This window comes from Somniosus microcephalus, chromosome 32 (genome assembly GCF_052327205.1).
Source record: "Somniosus microcephalus isolate GS21.2 chromosome 32, FLI_Smic_1.0, whole genome shotgun sequence".
Classification (NCBI taxonomy): Eukaryota; Metazoa; Chordata; class Chondrichthyes; order Squaliformes; family Somniosidae; genus Somniosus; species Somniosus microcephalus.
In genome coordinates, this window is record NC_141018.1 from 32,012,466 (window position 1) to 32,029,819 (window position 17,354).

Consider the following 17,354-nt stretch of genomic DNA (forward strand, 5'->3'; position numbering starts at 1 on the left):
TTTTGTATCCAGCTGTAGAGAATACTAAAGAAAGATGATGTTGAACTTGTACAAGGCCTTATTTAGTCTGCAGCTGGAGTATTATTTGCCGTTTTAAGGATAGGAAGGATACAAACTCGATGGAAAAGTTGCAGTATAGATTTACTAGGATGTTGGCAAGGCTGAGGAATTAGTTATGAAAAGATGCTCTAAGTTGGAACTTTTTTTCACGTGTTAAATTTGTGAGATGACTTGATAGAGGTCCACAAGATCACAAATAGTTATGATTGTTTCCACTGGTTGGTGAGATGGTATCAAGGACATTAAGATAAATCACAAAAAGAATAAAAGGGAAGGTTGAGATTTTTTCCCCCCCACAGGGTGTTTAGGTTATAGAATTCTCTCAAGCCATTGTTTAAGCATAAATCCTTTTTTAAAAAGTAATTAGATAGTTGCTTGAAAAAGAACAATATCAAAGGGGCTGACATTTGAGCAGGATAAGACTAGGTTTAAGTTAAAATCTGTTCTTTTTAACAAAAAAACATACACTGGCAAAGACTATGGGCTGAATGGTCTGTCTCTGTAACATTCTATAATTATCTGACTTTACATTCTCGGCAGCAAGTTACTTTGAAGTGCTCATCTGGTTAAATGTGCTAGTGTAAGTCATTGAAATCTTTTTTTTTCTTCCAACAGTTCATGCAGTCACACTATTCTTGAACCTCCTTGCTTGCCTGGCTGAGTTTATTGTTGAAACAAAATATGGAGTAGACTTTGGCTTGGCAATCCTGTGGCTTCTGCTCTTCACTCCTTGTGCCTTCCTCTGTTGGTATAGGCCAGTTTACAAGGCTTTCAGGTAAGGTGTAATCCGGGTCACTGCAGATTTTCATTTCACTTTGCCTGTGCATTTCCAGCTAATATTGAGATGGCGTCTGCTTCAGAAATCTGACTTTATTTGAAGAGTGATTGAGGCAGTGCACGCTGCCTTTCTGATTGTGACCGAACTTTTGAAACTCGCCTTTACAGTTTGCTTCTGATGGCAAATGCACCAAAAAAATCACTCAATATTTCTACAATGCTCTAATAAAAATATAATTTTGATTTGTTCGATCACTGTAGTTCAGTGGCCCTGGTAACATATTATACATTGCAGGGCATAAAACAACGTATCTGCAACTTGCTGTGGGAGAGGGGCGTGTGTCTCTCGACCTCCCATGGCACGTGGGGAGTCGAGACCAAATGGCGAAGTAGTATTAGAGCTTGGGGATAATGGAACCAGCGCGCACAGATGTTATCCTGCCATTTGTGATGGCGCTGCAGTGCCTCCACTAGTGGAGCATGACAAGTTAGCATAGGTAGTTTCCATTTTAAATGTGGTCATCGTAATTTATAACCATTTATAATGCGCACAGACATAGCAGGCCTGAATTTGCGGTCAGCGACTTCCCGTGGGAAGATGCCTGCGACCGGCAAAAAATCTACGAACTTACCTTCTGACTCGGGATCCGCGGAGACTCGCACTCCTGGGCCTCTGTGCATAGATATGCGTAGAGGCTCACGTATCCCGGGGACGCACACGGAAACCCCATAAGTATGAATGGGAATAACCCCCAAAAAATACCTATACACTTTAAATAAATAAATAAAAATCACACATTTAAAATTAATTGAAATGGCATTTAATTAAGTATTTAAAACTAAAATTTAATTTTTTGAAAAATAAATTTACATGTTTTAAAGGGGCTATCAATAAACTTGCCTTATTTCACAGGTTTTTAAATAACCCAACTCTCCGCCCGCAGATGACCTTTTCCCGGGGATGCGGATGATTGGTCGAGAAAATTCTTGACCGATCGCAAGTTCCGGGTTTAATGCGCAGTGCAGCGCATGCCTAAACCCAGAACTTGTATGGCCCTTATGGGCGCGAACGCACCCGTAAGGGCCGCAAAATACATTTTCAATATCATAGATATATAGGTATAAAAGTACAGGAAACTTTGTGCTATCCGGAGGTGAGCTATCCGGCAATCTGGAGCCACCGGCAAAAATCAGCAGCCGTTTTTTATTCTTTTTGTTTGTTTTTTTTGCTTTGTTTGAACAGTCAAGCTGTGCAAGGTCTGTAGCTATAGCAACAGCTTCAGCTACAGAGCTTTAGGGCCACACCCGAGTGTTTAGAAGCTGTTGCTAAGCAACAGTGTTTGTTGTCAAATACGGAGATAAGAATCTCCGTATCTCTCAACATTAACTCTGGAGAGTACGGCACTTTTTAGGCAACAGCAGCAGCTCGGTCCCGTGGGTGCCGGATAGCACAAAGTTTCCTGTATTGGGATCAGAGGGACTGGGTAGTGATGGAAGACTACATTATCGTTGGGACTTGGGTTCAACTCCAGCCTGAACTAAACGTCTTCCCTCTTGCTGGCTGTACCTACAGAAGGAAGAGGGGAAAATCTGAGGAACAGTTAGGTTGGGCTGTTCAGCATCTCTTGGTAGCCATTTCAAGAATAGAACTATCACAGGCATTGAAGGGGCTCACTTGTCTGCTCTCCTGCTCACTCGCAGAATGATATGGGACACTTAAAGAAAATGACCTCAATGATTTTCTCGGACTAAATGCAGAACATTTGAAACTGATGCTAGAAATTAAATTGGGTGAATAACATCCCAATTTATTACATTACATAGCATTTACATCACAAAAAGGCCATTCGGCCCAACTGGTCAATGCCGGTGTTTATGCTCCACACTAGCCTCCTCCCAGCCTACTTCATCTCGCCCTATCAGCATACCCTTCTATTTCTTTCTCCCTCATGTACTTATCTGGCTTCTCCTTAAATGTATCTATGCTATTCACCTCAACCACTCCGTGGTAGTGAAGGGATAATTACTAGTCCTAGCCCTTTTCGGGCTACCCCAGATCAGGCGTATTCCCCAGACGTTCACCTTCAACTAAAGTTAGAGATAGTCGAATTCTATAAGACGCTTAATTGGGCCTAAAGGTCCAGGCTACCTCTCTCTAAAAGAAAGGAATAACATAAAGATGTTACCGTCCTCCAGATAGCACTTTTAATAACTTTAAGTAGACTGTAACTTTCCAGATATTATGAGGGTCTGGAAAACCACCCCCAGAATTCTGCAACTCCTTACAAAAGAGTGTACAGAAATTGAGTTTGCGAGTTTGATACAGAAATACTATTCGAGACAATTCTAAAAATATATAGATTTATTTAAGAGCCGACCTACAGTTAACAACTTGAGTCAATCGCGACTTTTAACAGTTCAAAATACAAATAGCTTACATTTCTTATTCTCAGAGATCCATATTCTCAAATCTTAACCTCGTACATTTCTATTATTCTTAATCCAGAATATCCACCAAAATCAAATAAGAGTACCTTTTTGATCCCCGAGACTCTCAAAATTAGAAACTTAGAGTGTGCCTCTGAAGTTGAGAATCGCTTGCCTTTTCCAGCAACTTCTGACTTTCCATCTGAAAAGCTCTATTTTTATACATTTTTTTTAGTGGTTTACCCTTTGAAGTCTTCTGCTGATGTAAGCTAATTATCTCTAGTCATCTTTCTATACTTACTGTCAATTTAGCTGTTAGCTTGCAGACTTCTGTCTGTTGTTTAGGTGTTTCAAAACTTATCATAAAATGGTTATAACAGATTTATCTCTTATCTCTGATGTCATTCTTATCAAAGGTCTTCAATTCAATTCTTTATCACCTAGCTGTTTGGAAGCAGACATCGTGACTCCTGTGTTCAGAGTTCAACACAAACACAATGTGATTGCTTGGTGCATTTATTGAAGTCATAGCTACAAAGTCTTCTGTTTGTGTACCTTTTACAATATGTAAATCAAAACCACTTCAACTAGGGTGTTTGTTGCATTTCTTAGCTACTTCAATTGGTTGCATATATAATCGTGTTTCCTCTTTTTCATTTGATGTTACTTTTACGAAGGCACATGGTTTTTTAATATTCTGTGTTCCTGTTCAGAGTGTCAGTTTTTAACACTTGGGCATAGCTATTGTGTTGGTTCCAATGTTCAGACATAGAGGAACCTCCAGCCTACTGTTTCAATAGGGCCATTGTCTTAGTATTAACAATCAATTCCCATTTCAAAAGCTTGTGTGGTGTTTACAACTTTTGTGTTAACACTTCATCTTATCTCCAAAGCCTGTATTTCTGTTTACAGCATGTGTCGTTGAGGCTTTTTAGATTTTTAAACCCAGTATGTCATGTATTAATATCAGAAATCTGTTCATAGGATGGTGTATCTCTTGGAATATGGCTATTTCCTTTACAGTGGCAAGTTCCACATTCTAACCACTCTCTGGATGAAGTTGTTTCTTCTGAATTCCTTATTGGATTTATTAGTGACTATCTTATATTTATGGCTCCTAGTTTTGGACTCGCTATAAGTGGAAATATCTTCTCTACATCTACCCTATGTAGCCCATCATAATTTTAAAGACCTCTATTAGGCCACCACTCAGCCTTCTCTTTTTTTTCTAGAGAAAAGAGCCCCCGCCTGTTCAGTCTTTCCTGATTGATAGGTATAACCTCTCAGTTCTGGTATCATCCTTGTAAATCTTTTTTGCACCTTCTCCAATTTCTCAACATTTTCTTGACTGTTTTCAGAGATGAAACGGTCATGACATAATTGCAACATAAGTTTTGAAAAGACGAGACTAAATGGGGACAGAGAAACTTGTTTGTTTTTTGAGATTCAAGCACAAATGTGACTAAAATTTAAGAGCAGATTAAAACTAGAACTAAATTTCTCCAGGCGGCTATGACAAAACTCAAGTCAAATTGAGATCCAGGGATGAGGCTGAAACTACAAAATTAAAATTTGTGGAATTAAAACACTGATGTTGGTGTTACGGCAAAATATTAACCTCCGCCAAGCAGAACTTGTTCCAGGTAATTGAATCATCACGGATATAAAGTTGGTTTTAGAGGTGGTTGTCTTGTGTGTAACAAAAGAATCAGTGTTGCGGTACTGATGTGGGAATGAACTGAGGGATTGGGAGGAGTTAAATGTGTCGGGAGAATATTTTTTGTAAGCACTAATTTTTTTTCAATCTCGTTTTTCAGGTCTGACAGTTCGTTCAACTTCTTTTACTTCTTCTTTGTGTTCTTCTGTCAAATTGCTCTCTATGTCATTCAGGCAGTCGGCATTCCCAACTGGGGTGTTAGGTAAGCATTCCATTCTGTGATAAGTGTAGGGGAAACTTAACTCTTCATTGTGAGTTTTTGAGTCTTTTGTGAGCTATCTGTGGCTTTCTGCATCTTTGTCTATACCCTTTCTTCAACAGATTTCAGTAGTCTGTATAGGCAGCTGATCAGATACGGTCCGTGCTGACGTGTCACTGGAGAGGCACGTATTTCTTATACTGACCATTCTTTCCCACTCATGCTTGTTTTTTGTGTTTTTTTTAAAATCCCTCTATTTCCTTAATCTATGTGCTCTGCTCTGTCTGATCATCTGGGCTCAGGCGTCCCAAAACTAGCTTGCCTTGGCCGATCCCTTTGTGACTGTTGTCCACTTGTAGCACATTTCTTATGATTGCTGTACCACTGGTTGATTAGATTCTTTTCAGCCCCAAAATAAATATTCTTCTATACTGGTGCAAGAAAAATGGTGCTACAAATGAATTGCATGTATTTCTGACAATTCAAAACCTCTCCTAACATTGTCTGGGTTAAATGATTAAGATAATATAAAGTGCTCATCAAAACGCATTCTACTCCTGATAACTCGAGTCGTTTTATTTTTGCACAAGAACAAAATTGAATAATCCAGTGATTTGAATTGACCAGTACTGTAATTGGATTTAACCAAGGGAAATATAATGGTAGCATTCAGAAACAGCGCAAAAAGAATTTGAATTATCCAGTAATTCAAATGGACTAATTTTGGATTGAGGAGTAGACTGTACAGAGTATTTATGGTTTTGCATTATTCCCCCACACCCTTGATTCTAATTTTGCACTGCTTTGGCTAAACTGTAGAAACTTCTACAGGACCAGATTAATTGTGTTACTGAAGCACGGGCCAACTCTAATTCAAATTGCAGTCTTTTAAAAGTTGATTCTTGGCTGTATGGAATTCTGATCTAGTCGTGCCCAAACACCTTGCTAGCAGGAATCTAACTTGAGAGTACTGATTAGTTCAGCGGTACCTGTCCCAGATAAGTCCCTTTTTTTCATTGGGGGAGGCGATATTGTATTTTTATCGTTCAATGCACTATAAAACATTTTGCATACTCCTCATATAGTCCATGGTAGACTTGCTGGTTTAGTTTCGTTACAATTGTATAGAGCTTTTAACATCGCAATATGTCCCCAGGAACTTCACAATAGCGGTAGGAAGAAGAGGTGGATTGGACTCAAATGAGCTTGGACATTTGTGTATATATAATTATAAAGCTTGGTTGCATAAAATCCTTAACAAGCCAGAGAGGCTTTTTTGTTAATTACTTGAATAATGTAAGAGGCTCAGCCAGCTGTTAATGTAACTTCACCTTTATCTAAAGTAATGTTCCCTTTTTTAAAATGGGTGTGCTACAAATTAACTGCATACATTAGAACCTTTCCCTACCAAAACAACTGGGACAAGACCACTTCAGTAGAGCGAATGTTTGATGGGTCCAGAGTTTCAGAATAGGTCTTCGGTAAATTATGGGTTCCTTTCAGCCCTGCTGACTCACCAGCCTGAGGCAATGCTCTGTATCTGCTGTGATGTTTGCTGTGCAGGTAGATTGATCCATCAAGAGGGTGCAGCAGTACTAATGAACAAAATGTAAACAGTCAAACCCACTGGCATGAGACACGTAACAAACAAATATAAGCAGGTAAATCTGGAGTTTTGGTAGGAGAGGTTGATACAGCGAGGCCATACTGTACTGTGTTTGTATGTCGATAAGAAGGGACCTATCTCCTTAAAATTTTGTTTTCTGCTGGACCTGTGGGATTCCGTCATCCTGGGGTAGCTTCCAAAAACTGGTCTAATTTCATATCCTCAATAACTTAAAATTCCAAACTAGGTAAAACTTCCTGCCACTTAACTACTCGTTCCTTCCAAGGCTGGGTGAGCCAGAAATAACACCAATGTTTTACATACTCATAACGCAAAATCTTAGTTGCACCAATTGTTTAAGAACTCTGTTCCAGAAGGGAAAGCAGACGTAACTGAACTGAGCCCAGTCTGATGGGTTCACGAGTCCTCTGTGTTTTCCTATGTGACGTAAGTTTGGGCAGTCTCCGCTCAGTTCCCAGTAAACATGGCTCCAGCGTGTCAAACTGCGCACAAATTGGCAATCTCATTCAGAGGCCACGAGGGAGCCTGGTGCGGCAAATGCAAAAAGCTTCACACACTGGTTCAGTAGGGGTGCATTTCTGAGTCTTTAGTTACGGGTCATTGTAAGGACAGAATAGAAGGACGAGGAAAGAAAGTGCAGTCTGCATCTAGCTGTACCCGAGATGGGCGCCACAACTGGAGGGAAAAATACGTTTCGCCGTTCATCCCTCGCATTTACAAAATCCACTAAACCAAAATCCTCATCAACTGGGGGTTTATTTTTAAGATGTTTGTATGGTAGGAAATAGTAAAGCTACAAAATGCCAATTTTCCAAACAGTACAACATGTATATGGAAATGTCTCGTAAGCACATATCTGAAAATGTGCTTGCTTCAGTGTTTTTTGTAGTTTTAGAATCATCTTTTTGGGAGGGGATTTCTAGTTAATTGTATTTTACTTTGTGCCTAAAAGGCAACGGAAATGAGTTATAATTGACAGCACTTCAGTTTGAATAAATCCAATTGGAGATTTATATAGGTATATCATACTCCCAAGTTTTAATTCTGTTCCCATCGAGTCATAAATGGCCGCTGTTAGTCCTGTGCTGCTGTGATTTTATAAAGCTGCATTTTGTCAAACGTATGAAATATTAAAGCAGCTTATCCAAATAAATGCAGTTAGAATCATTGAATTTTACAGCACCAAAGGAGGCCATTCGGCCCATTACGCCTGTGCTAGCGCTTTGAAAGCGTGACCACTTAATCCCATTTTGTTGACATTTCCCACGCCCTGGATTCTGCTTCTATTACCGTTTCTAGTAGGGCATTGTTTGTTGACGTTAGCTTATCTCTAGTCTTTCAAATAATCAGGATTGACTGCAAACCAATATGGTGGGAATATTGTGTTTAATCAGAGTTTAAGATGGAATATGTAAGAAGTCACACAACACCAGGTTATAACCTGGTGTTGTGTGACTTCTTACATTTGTCCACCCCAGTCCAACACCGGCATCTCCACACCAAGATGGAATATAGCACACTAGTTATACAGCAGAAACATATGACTGACCAGCAGCTGGTACTGGGCCCGACTGGACAGACGGCTGGCGTGTGCGAACAGCTCTCTTCACCATCTGTGTTAAAGGCTCTTTAGATCTTTCTTTTATTCTCTTTTTAGGGGGCCTAAAGTAGGATATAGACAGGGCTATCTGGCCTGTAAGGGTTCTTCCTAAGCCAAGGTGCCCAATGACACGTCGAGTTCTTTGTCTCAGCTTCGAGATGAAGATCCTCCCTCCAGGAGGGGTCTTCACAATCATTACACACGCTTATTGTTTATATGTTTTGAAGGCCTACCCATCAGAATTTCTCCTATCTCCCTTGTCCCTATCCTCCCTAGTTTGGAGTCAGACATGCCATCCTCGGCCATCAGATGTTCGTGACTGCTTGTTATCAGTTATTTATGTCCAAACTGTTCCGGCAACTATTGTACCATGGAATGAATCATTAAATTCCCAAAGATATCTTCTATGTCGTTATACTTAATTAACTTGTGCATTTTAAAGCAGCTTTGTTAAACAAAGTGAAAATCCTAACTTAGCATTATAATATGGTTATTAGCAATGATGGAAGAAACATGGGCCAAATCAAAGATACAGTCAACAACCTTTCTAACACACACAGCAGACAGCTAGTCTGGAAACCAGGTCACCGCCACGGTGCAGAATGTTATAACATCCGCAGGGAAACAAAACATAAGTCCAATACTAGTCTGGAGAGACTTTTTGTCTCAAGTTCCAATACAATCATCTCAGCACAGTATTATTTGCATAACCCCATATATTTTGGATACCCTAATTTCTAACTGTTCTATTTATAAAAAAAAAAAAATTCTCCTAGCCCCTCTTTTGTTTTTGTGATTAAATTTATGCGCTCTAGTTACTGATACACCAATCGGTGTAAATAATTGTTCCCTATTTACCTTAAGAAAATCTCTCCTATTTTGAACACCTTTGGAATCGCAACTCGCCATTGGTAATTAATATGCAAGATGAGAAGTGGTTTCTTTCAGAGACCCAACAATAGGCATTTCATGAGCAGTGCCTGGTCACTCGGGAAGACATCTAGTGCCTCAGTGTTGACAAAATCATTTGAAGAAAGGCTTTTTAAAAACAGGGCTGACACCAAAAAGGCAGGCTACAAGGGGGAGTCGCTGCTCTGATCAGGGAGAGTTGGTACCTTTATGTTAAGTAAAGGATCCACCGAGTGAGTTAGTATACACGCATTCTTGATTATTTTAATGGTATGTGAATGCAAGTTAAATGGATTTAGTATCAAATTCTGTACTGTGTTCTGTCTGTTTTGCCTACTGTGGAATAAAGCAGTTTACGAATTGAACAGAATGTTATCTCACCTAGTTTTAGCTCAGTCCATCGTCAGAAAGATTGACCGAGTATTGTTGCACTCCTGGGACTGACTGTCGCGCTCGGAGATGCAGGGCAGTAGGAGTCAACTCATGTAAAAAGCTTAAGGGAGCGGCCGACATACTGCGCCCAAGTAGATATCTCTGGAAGACCCAAATTCGCAATGCTGATAACTGCGAATCTCTTCACCCTCTCTGTGATCTACACAGTTGGGGGAAAAAAGACTTGCAGCTTGATGTACTTTCTGTAAATTATGTAGAACTACACTAGTTTCCCCTTCATCTTCCTATCATGTTTATGAAGTGGCATGATTTTGCAATTTGTTTACTAGTTCAACTTACCAGAACAGTTTGCCTCCTGCCTTAACAATGGCCCTCGGGTTCTGTAAAATAGCCATAACGTACCACTAAGTAACTAACTTAAACCCATTTGTATTTCTCTTTTCAGTGGTTGGATTGCGGCTCTTAGTTGGACACAAACAAACCTTGCTGTGGCAGTGGTTATGATGGTGGTAGCAGTATTCTTCACAGTGTGTGCAGCCTTGTCTTTGTTTCTGATGCAAAGGGTAAGAACTATCTCTGTAACATTGCCTGCTTCCATCCCTACCCCAGCTCATCTTTCACTGAAACTCTTATCCAAGCCTTCAGACTTGACTATTCCTGCCCATCCAGCCTTCGCCCTCCGTAAACTTCAGCTCATCCAAAAGCCTGCTGCTTGTATGCTATCCCACTCGCCCCTCACCCAAGGCCTTGCTAACCTATATTGACTCCTGATCCACAACACCACCCCCCCCCCCCCCCCCATGCCTCAATTTTAAACATTTTATCCTGGTGTTTAAATCCTTCCATGACCTTGCCCCTCCCTATCTCTCTAACCGTTACCAGCACCACTCCCCACTCATCCCAGTGGAGTTCCAAAGAGATTATGGGGTTCATGTACACAGATCACGAAAATGTAGTGATCAGGTACAAAAAAAAAATCAGAAAGGTGAATGGAATGTTAGCCTTTATATCTAATGCGCTAGAATATAAAGAGGAGGAAGTTTTACTACAGCAATACAAAGCCCTGGTTAGACCACATCTGGAGTACTGTGTACAGTTCTGGGCACCACACGTTAGAAAGGATATACTGGTCTTGGATGGAGTGCAGCACAAGATTCACCCGAATGTTATCCGGACTCCAAGGGTTAAATTGAGATTGCAAAAATTAGGCTTGTACCCCCTGAAATATAGAAGGTTAGGGGGTGTTTTGAGGTTTTTAGGATTTTCGAAGGAATTGATAGAGTAGATAGAGAAACTTTTTCCACTGGCGGAGGAGTCTAGGACATGACCTTAAAATCCGAGCCAGGCCATTCAGGAGAGAAGTTAGGAAACACTTCTTCATGCAAAGGGCGGTAGACGTGTGGAACCCTCCCCCGCAAAAAGCAGTAGATGCTCGCTCAATTAATTTTAAATCTGAGATCAATCGGTCTTTGTTAGCCAAGGGTATGAAGGGACATGGCGTTAGGATACAGATCGGCCATGATCTCATTGAATGGGGGAACAGACTCGAGGGGCTGAATGGCCTCCTCTTCCTGTGTTTCCCATTCTTCTGACTTGGCCATGTGCATCCCACCACCAGGCTGTGCCTTCACTGGATAGCAATTCTCTCCCTAAACCCCTCCATCTCCCACTCTACTGTTGAGCCCCTCCTTCAAACCCACCTCTTGCACCCCTCCTTGTGCCTCTGTGAAGCACCTTGGGATGATTCTCTACATTTAAAGGCACTATATAAATGCAGGTTGATGGTGAAAATGATGAAGAATAAGAAATGCACTGGGTGTAAATTTGGACGAATCTGAATTTAAAAGTGTTTTTTGATATTTTGTGTTTTGACCATTTTCCCCTTCCTTCTAGGTACATTCAATATTCCGCAGAACAGGGGCCAGCTTTCAGAGAGCACAGGAAGAATTTTCCCACGGGGTCTTCTCCAACACCGCAGCGCGCAGTGCTGCAGCTTCCGCTGCTTCAGCTGCTGCACAAAGCACCCTCCAAGGAAACTAAATACTGAAAATTGCTGTTTCAAAACTTTTCCTCTTTGTACGTTCATTATAAAGATGCACTTTCATTGGACAAAATGTGTGTGGTGTGTGTCTGCCTATAAGAAGGGGGAAGGATATATTTGGCTTTTAATCAAAGGGTTTCAAACAGAGGGTTTGATAATATCATTGCATTTCCTACTTTAGGAAAACAGCTGCTCAACGGTTTAAAAAAATATATATAAATATATATATTTTTTCATGTATATGAAGAATCATTGGCCAGTGTATTGATCAATGGGGAGGTACGTTTGCATAAGAGGGTAAAATATCAAGCTAGCTTTTGTAAGTCTTTGTTTTAATTGTCTTCAACAATCCATTAAGCACAGCAGATTATACTAGCACCTGAAGTATTGTTCAACACTATGATTGTTGTATGCAAGAGCTGGTCTGGTCATCTGCTGTTATTCTGCAGCGTTACTTCAGCCTAGTTAACTGTGTGGGGATACGCTGGGTGCGATCAGTTTTTGGTATGGTGGCCAGGCTTAATGTTTCTTTATTTAAAAAAAAAAAAAAACATGTTTTTAAAAAAAGTTGCATCATAGAAACCTGGCAGCATCATGACAATGCTACACGTCCGGCAGTAAAAGCTTTAAGTACATAGCTTGTGTTTGCCTCTCGTCAATCATTTTCTTACAATCGTAAATTTTCAAACATTCGGCTACTTAAAAAGCAATTGGGTATTTAAAGGCAGAAAACTCTGGAAATTTTCAACAGGTCGGGTAGCATCTGTGGAGAGAACAGATGTTAATGATTCAGGTGTAAACCCTCAGAAGTGGAAGAAATGGCAGAGGAACAGCATTTATAAAAAAGAGCAAAGAGAAGGGGGGGGGGGGGGAAACGAGCACAATTTTTTCCCTACTACCTTCCCTTTTGTTTTTTCCCCCTTTTTTTAAAATGCTGTTCATCTATAATTTCTTCCAGTCTGACCAAAATATCTGCACTTAAAACATTAACTGATCTGTTCTTTTCACAGACGCGGACCGACCTGTTGAGTGTTTACAGAATTTTCTTGGTTTGAATTTTTTCCTGCATCTGTCTGTAGGTTTTTTGTTGTTGCTTTTTATGGGTATTTAAAGGTGTGCTTTTAGGCAATGGTAATATATGTGCTGTTTTTTTCCTTCATCAAAGCAATTGCTTAATCTCTACTCTGAAACACTAATGCCCTTGTAAGAATCATCTCAACCAACCCCCCCCCTTTTTTTTTTTTAAATTCTATCTGAAGTATTTTTGGGGTGGGGGCGTGAGAGGAGCAAGTATTTGCAACCGGTTTCTTAAGGACTTAATTGGTCAGATTTGATGTTTGCTCTGAATGATGTGGATGAACAATACAAAATACTGCAGCGGCTGGAAATCGGAAATAAGAACAGATGATGCTGGGCATACTCAGGTCAGGCAGCATCTGTGGCGAGCGAAACCGAGTCGACGGTTCAGGCCAATGACCCGGGTGACTTAATTGGTCTTAATTCATTTGGGGCTAAACAATTGTTTCCTCGCAACTCATTTTAAATAGTTCCCTTCAATCATTGGGATCTCCCGATAATTCTTTGTAAATGAGTTTCTTTGCAACTGGGATCTCCACTCCCAAAGCTTTACCCCCCTCCCCTTTGGGTTAAATTGGTTTACCTCTTTTTGCCCTACTGTTGTGCAACTGAATGCTGGCAACAGTATAACCAGCTTGTCAAAATATGCTTGTATCAGGGCTTCCAAATTGGGATTATTTTTGGTTCATACTTGCAAAAACTAGATGGTATGCAAACTTTATTTATTTTGGTACCTTTTTTTTTGCTTTTTCTCTTTTTCCCCCTAACCCCCCCATCCCCCTTTTCCAAAAAAACCGTACCTTCCTCGGGTAGGAGGATAGGCCCATGGACCAATCCATGGACTTGTGTTAAAACGTCTCCTTCGTTGAGCTGCGTCTGTCTCTTCTTACTTGTCCTTCTCCCAGATAACTGGCTCAACCAAGCCCATAGGAAACCCCCAAGTGTGACTGTTGGTTGAGACTGGGATTTGGCCTCTTGGTCACTAGTTGGAAGTCCACTGCTCTCCAGCCCTGTCGCTGCAAGCTCCGTCCTAACTCATTATAACTAGTACTCCCATGGTGGTGATGAACTTTTTCTCAGACCTCACTCATAGAAATTGATTTTTCAGACCCCTGAACTTGAAGAGTGAACCATTTTTGTGATATTCAGTGTAATTGCCACTGAAGTGTTAGAACACTTAAGAGGATATAGCTTGCAAAATTCCTGTTTGAATTATTCACAAAGATCTCTTTTTTTCCCCCTACAGGTTAGTTTGGCATATAACCAAGTGCTGTACTACCAACTGAATATGGGTACATGAGCTTAGCACAAAACTAGACAGAATGAGCACAGTGTCAATTTAGGGATTGTCACCCTTTAGCTTCAGAGCTCTTGGTTTACAGGACTTATCTTTATCATTTGAGTATTGTATATTAAAATCATATCAAAGTGAGCTGATGTAATTTTTTTTTCATTTCACAAATGTAAGTGGGATGTTCATTTGCTTGAACAAGCTTTCCAATGGAATGTATGGTGTTAGCTTTTCATTGTTTAAAAAAAAAAATTCCATGCAAATGTCCTTTTAAAACATTTGTGCTCAAATAAAGGTCTTTAACTCAGTCGCAGTTGTTCTTTCGACCAACTAAAGATGTTTCATGGCATGCAAACTTTTTGATCAAACTTGATGTATGTTCTGCAGGGCTCAGTATTAGGTCCCTTGCTTTTTGTGGTATATTTCAATGATCTTGACTTGAATATAGGGGGTATATGATTAAGAAGTTTGCAGATGATACTAAAATCGACTGTGTGGTTGATACTGAAGAAGGAAGCTGTAGACTGCAGGAAGATATCAATAAATTGGTCAGGTGGGCAGAACAGTGGCAAATGGAATTCAATCTGGAGAAGTGTGAGGTAATGTATTTGGGGAGGGCTAACAAGGAAAGGGAATACACATCAAATGGTTGGACACTGAGTAGTGTAGAGGAACAAAGGGACCTTGGAGTGCATGTCCACAGATCCCTGAAGGTAGCAGGCCAGGTAGATAAGGTGGTTAAGAAGGCATACGGAATGCTTGCCTTTATTAGCCGTGGCATAGAATACAAGAGCAGCAGGGCTATGCTTCATCAACTGTATAAAACACTAGTTAGGCCTCAGCTAGAGTACTGCGTGCAGTTCTGGTCACCACATTACAGGAAAGATGTGATTGCACTAGAGAGGGTACAAAGGAGATTTACAAGGATGTTGCTGGGGGTAGAGAATCTTAGCTATGAGGAAAGACTGGATAGGCTGGGTCTGTTTTCCTTGGAACAGAGGAGGCTGAGGGAAGACCTTATTGAGGTATATAAAATTGAGGGGCATAGATAAAGTGGATAGAAATAACCTATTTTCCTTAGCAGGAGGGTCAAAAACCAGGGGGCACAGATTTAAAGTAATTGGTGGAAGGTTTAGAGGAGATTTGAGGGGTAATTTCTTCACCAAGGGTTGTGGAGGTCTGGAACTCACTGCCTGAAAGGGTGGTGGAGGCAGGAATCCTAACCACATTTAAAAAATACTTGGATATGCACTTGGGATGCTCTAACCTGCAGGGCTACGGACCAAGAGCTGGGAAGTGGGATTAGACTGGATAGCTCTTTGTTGGCCGGCGCGGACACGATAGGCCAAAATGGCCTCCTTCCGTGCTGTAACTTTCTGAGATTCTATGAGATATTCAACTCCAAGAATGGACTGACTTGGAAAGTATAAATTCAATAGTCTTAGAAGCAGACCCTGAGAGAAAAGACAGTAAGCCTCTGAGTATTTGATTCATAGCTCTTTGGATCTGAAGAATGTCTTGATACTCCATTTGAGTACTTCCATGTGTGCAGGCTTGAACTGCAGATCTTTAGAACTGAATAACTTGACATTCAGCTCTTCCTCGCCAGCCAGGGGAGGTAACCCAAAGTTTGGTCAGGGGTAGATTTTAAGGAGCGTCTTAAAGGACGAGAGTGAAGTGGAGAGGTTTAAGATGGAGATTTCAGAGATTAGGGCGTAGGTAGCTTAAGGCACGGCCTCCAATTGAGTGATGAAAATCGGGGATGCGCAAGAGGCCAAAATTGGAGGAGTGCAGAGATCTGAGGGTTGTAAGGGGTTACAGAGATGGGAAGGGGCGATGCCATGGAGGGATTTGAAAACAAGGATGAGAATTTTAAAATCGAGGCAGTGTGCCAGACTGGGAGCCAATGTAGGTTGGCACAGGGATGAATGGTGAACGGGACTTGGTGCGAGTTAGGATACAGGCAACCGAGCTTTAGACAAGCTCAAGTTTACAGAGGGTGGAAGGCTGGCCAGGAGAGCATTGGAATGAAGCTGGGTGGATTGGATTAAAATATGTGCCCTCTCACAGTTTGGCACTGAGCATTTTGCAACATTAAGTGCCACCATATTGTGTCTCATCTTACTGATGTACTAAAACCAAACACAAAGCTGAAACAATCTGAAGCATGAAGATGTAAAATCATTGCTAGGGGATGGTTCAATGGTTTCTCCTTGATCCCTTGCTCCAATGGCTTTAATTTGTGTGTGACCCTGGACAGTGAATGTCAAGAGATGATAGTGTCAGAAATTAGAATTAACCTAGCCCTGAGTTATTTGCATCCTTTAATTGGATGGGGTTCATGTGGAGAACAGCATTCTTCAGTGTGCCAACTTGTATGGAAAGGTATTGAGCATAAGAAATAGCAGGAGTAGGCCATTCGGCCCCTCGAGCCTGCTCCGCCATTTAATGAGATCATGTCTGATCTGATCTTGGGCTCAGCTCCATTTCCTTGACCGCTCCCCATAACCCATCACTCCCTTATTGTTTAAAAATCTGTCTATCTCCACCTTAAATATATTCACTGACCCAGCCTCCACAGCTCTCTGGGGCAGAGAATTCCACAGATTTATGACCCTCAGAGAAGAAATTCCTCCTCATCTCAGTTTTAAATGGACGACCCCTTATTCTGAAACTATGCCCCTATGGATGTACAGACACCACAAAAAAAGCCTGCTCATCAATATGTGGAACATGATACATGAGCATCTAACTCAACTAGCTAATCTTCCAAAGCTTCAGTCAGGCCTGCTTATCCCTGTGATTCAGTGTAGTTATTTCGCTGCCTGACAATTTTACGATTTGAAAGCCGAGGCGGGTAAGAAAAGGGGAGGCTTGCTGAGCTTGACTGCTGTTGCTTGAGTTGAGTTGTCAGCTGATCAGTGAGCAAACTGCAAATGGAATGAGCCCAACCCTTGCCCCTCCCACACTCCTCAATGGTGAGCATTGTATTTCGACCGGCTGTTTCAGCAACCTTATTAACAGGAAGTCAAAGGTCAACAAGGTAGGTAGGAATATAGAGTCCCATGTTAAACTATTCATTTCTTTCCCTCTGATTCATGCTTTGTCGTGTAAGGTATAAATTACTATAGCTATGAAACCCCTTTGGAAAGGACCTTATGACTTTTGTTTAGCACAGGTTTCTGTTTAGTCTATTAAACTGCCCTTCTCTCCAAATGTTGTAATGTAGGAAACGC

At 41.0% G+C, this 17,354-nt stretch overlaps 1 protein-coding gene across 3 annotated transcripts in view; it reads left to right on the forward strand.

Moving 5' to 3' along the window:
- scamp2 (secretory carrier membrane protein 2) overlaps positions 1 to 14,425 on the forward strand; it is a 46,462-nt gene extending 32,037 nt beyond the window's left edge. For 2 of the 3 annotated variants that reach the window (XM_085972312.1, XM_085972314.1), the window contains 5 exons: positions 676 to 835; positions 5,082 to 5,183; positions 10,155 to 10,272; positions 11,603 to 11,785; positions 14,074 to 14,425. In XM_085972312.1, the coding sequence (XP_085828438.1) occupies positions 676 to 835; positions 5,082 to 5,183; positions 10,155 to 10,272; positions 11,603 to 11,749 (527 nt within the window). In that variant the 3' untranslated portion in view covers positions 11,750 to 11,785; positions 14,074 to 14,425. The remainder of the gene's footprint in view (positions 1 to 675; positions 836 to 5,081; positions 5,184 to 10,154; positions 10,273 to 11,602; positions 11,786 to 14,073) is intronic. The other variant, XM_085972313.1, reaches the window with a different exon arrangement.
- The last annotated feature ends 2,929 nt before the right edge of the window (positions 14,426 to 17,354 follow it).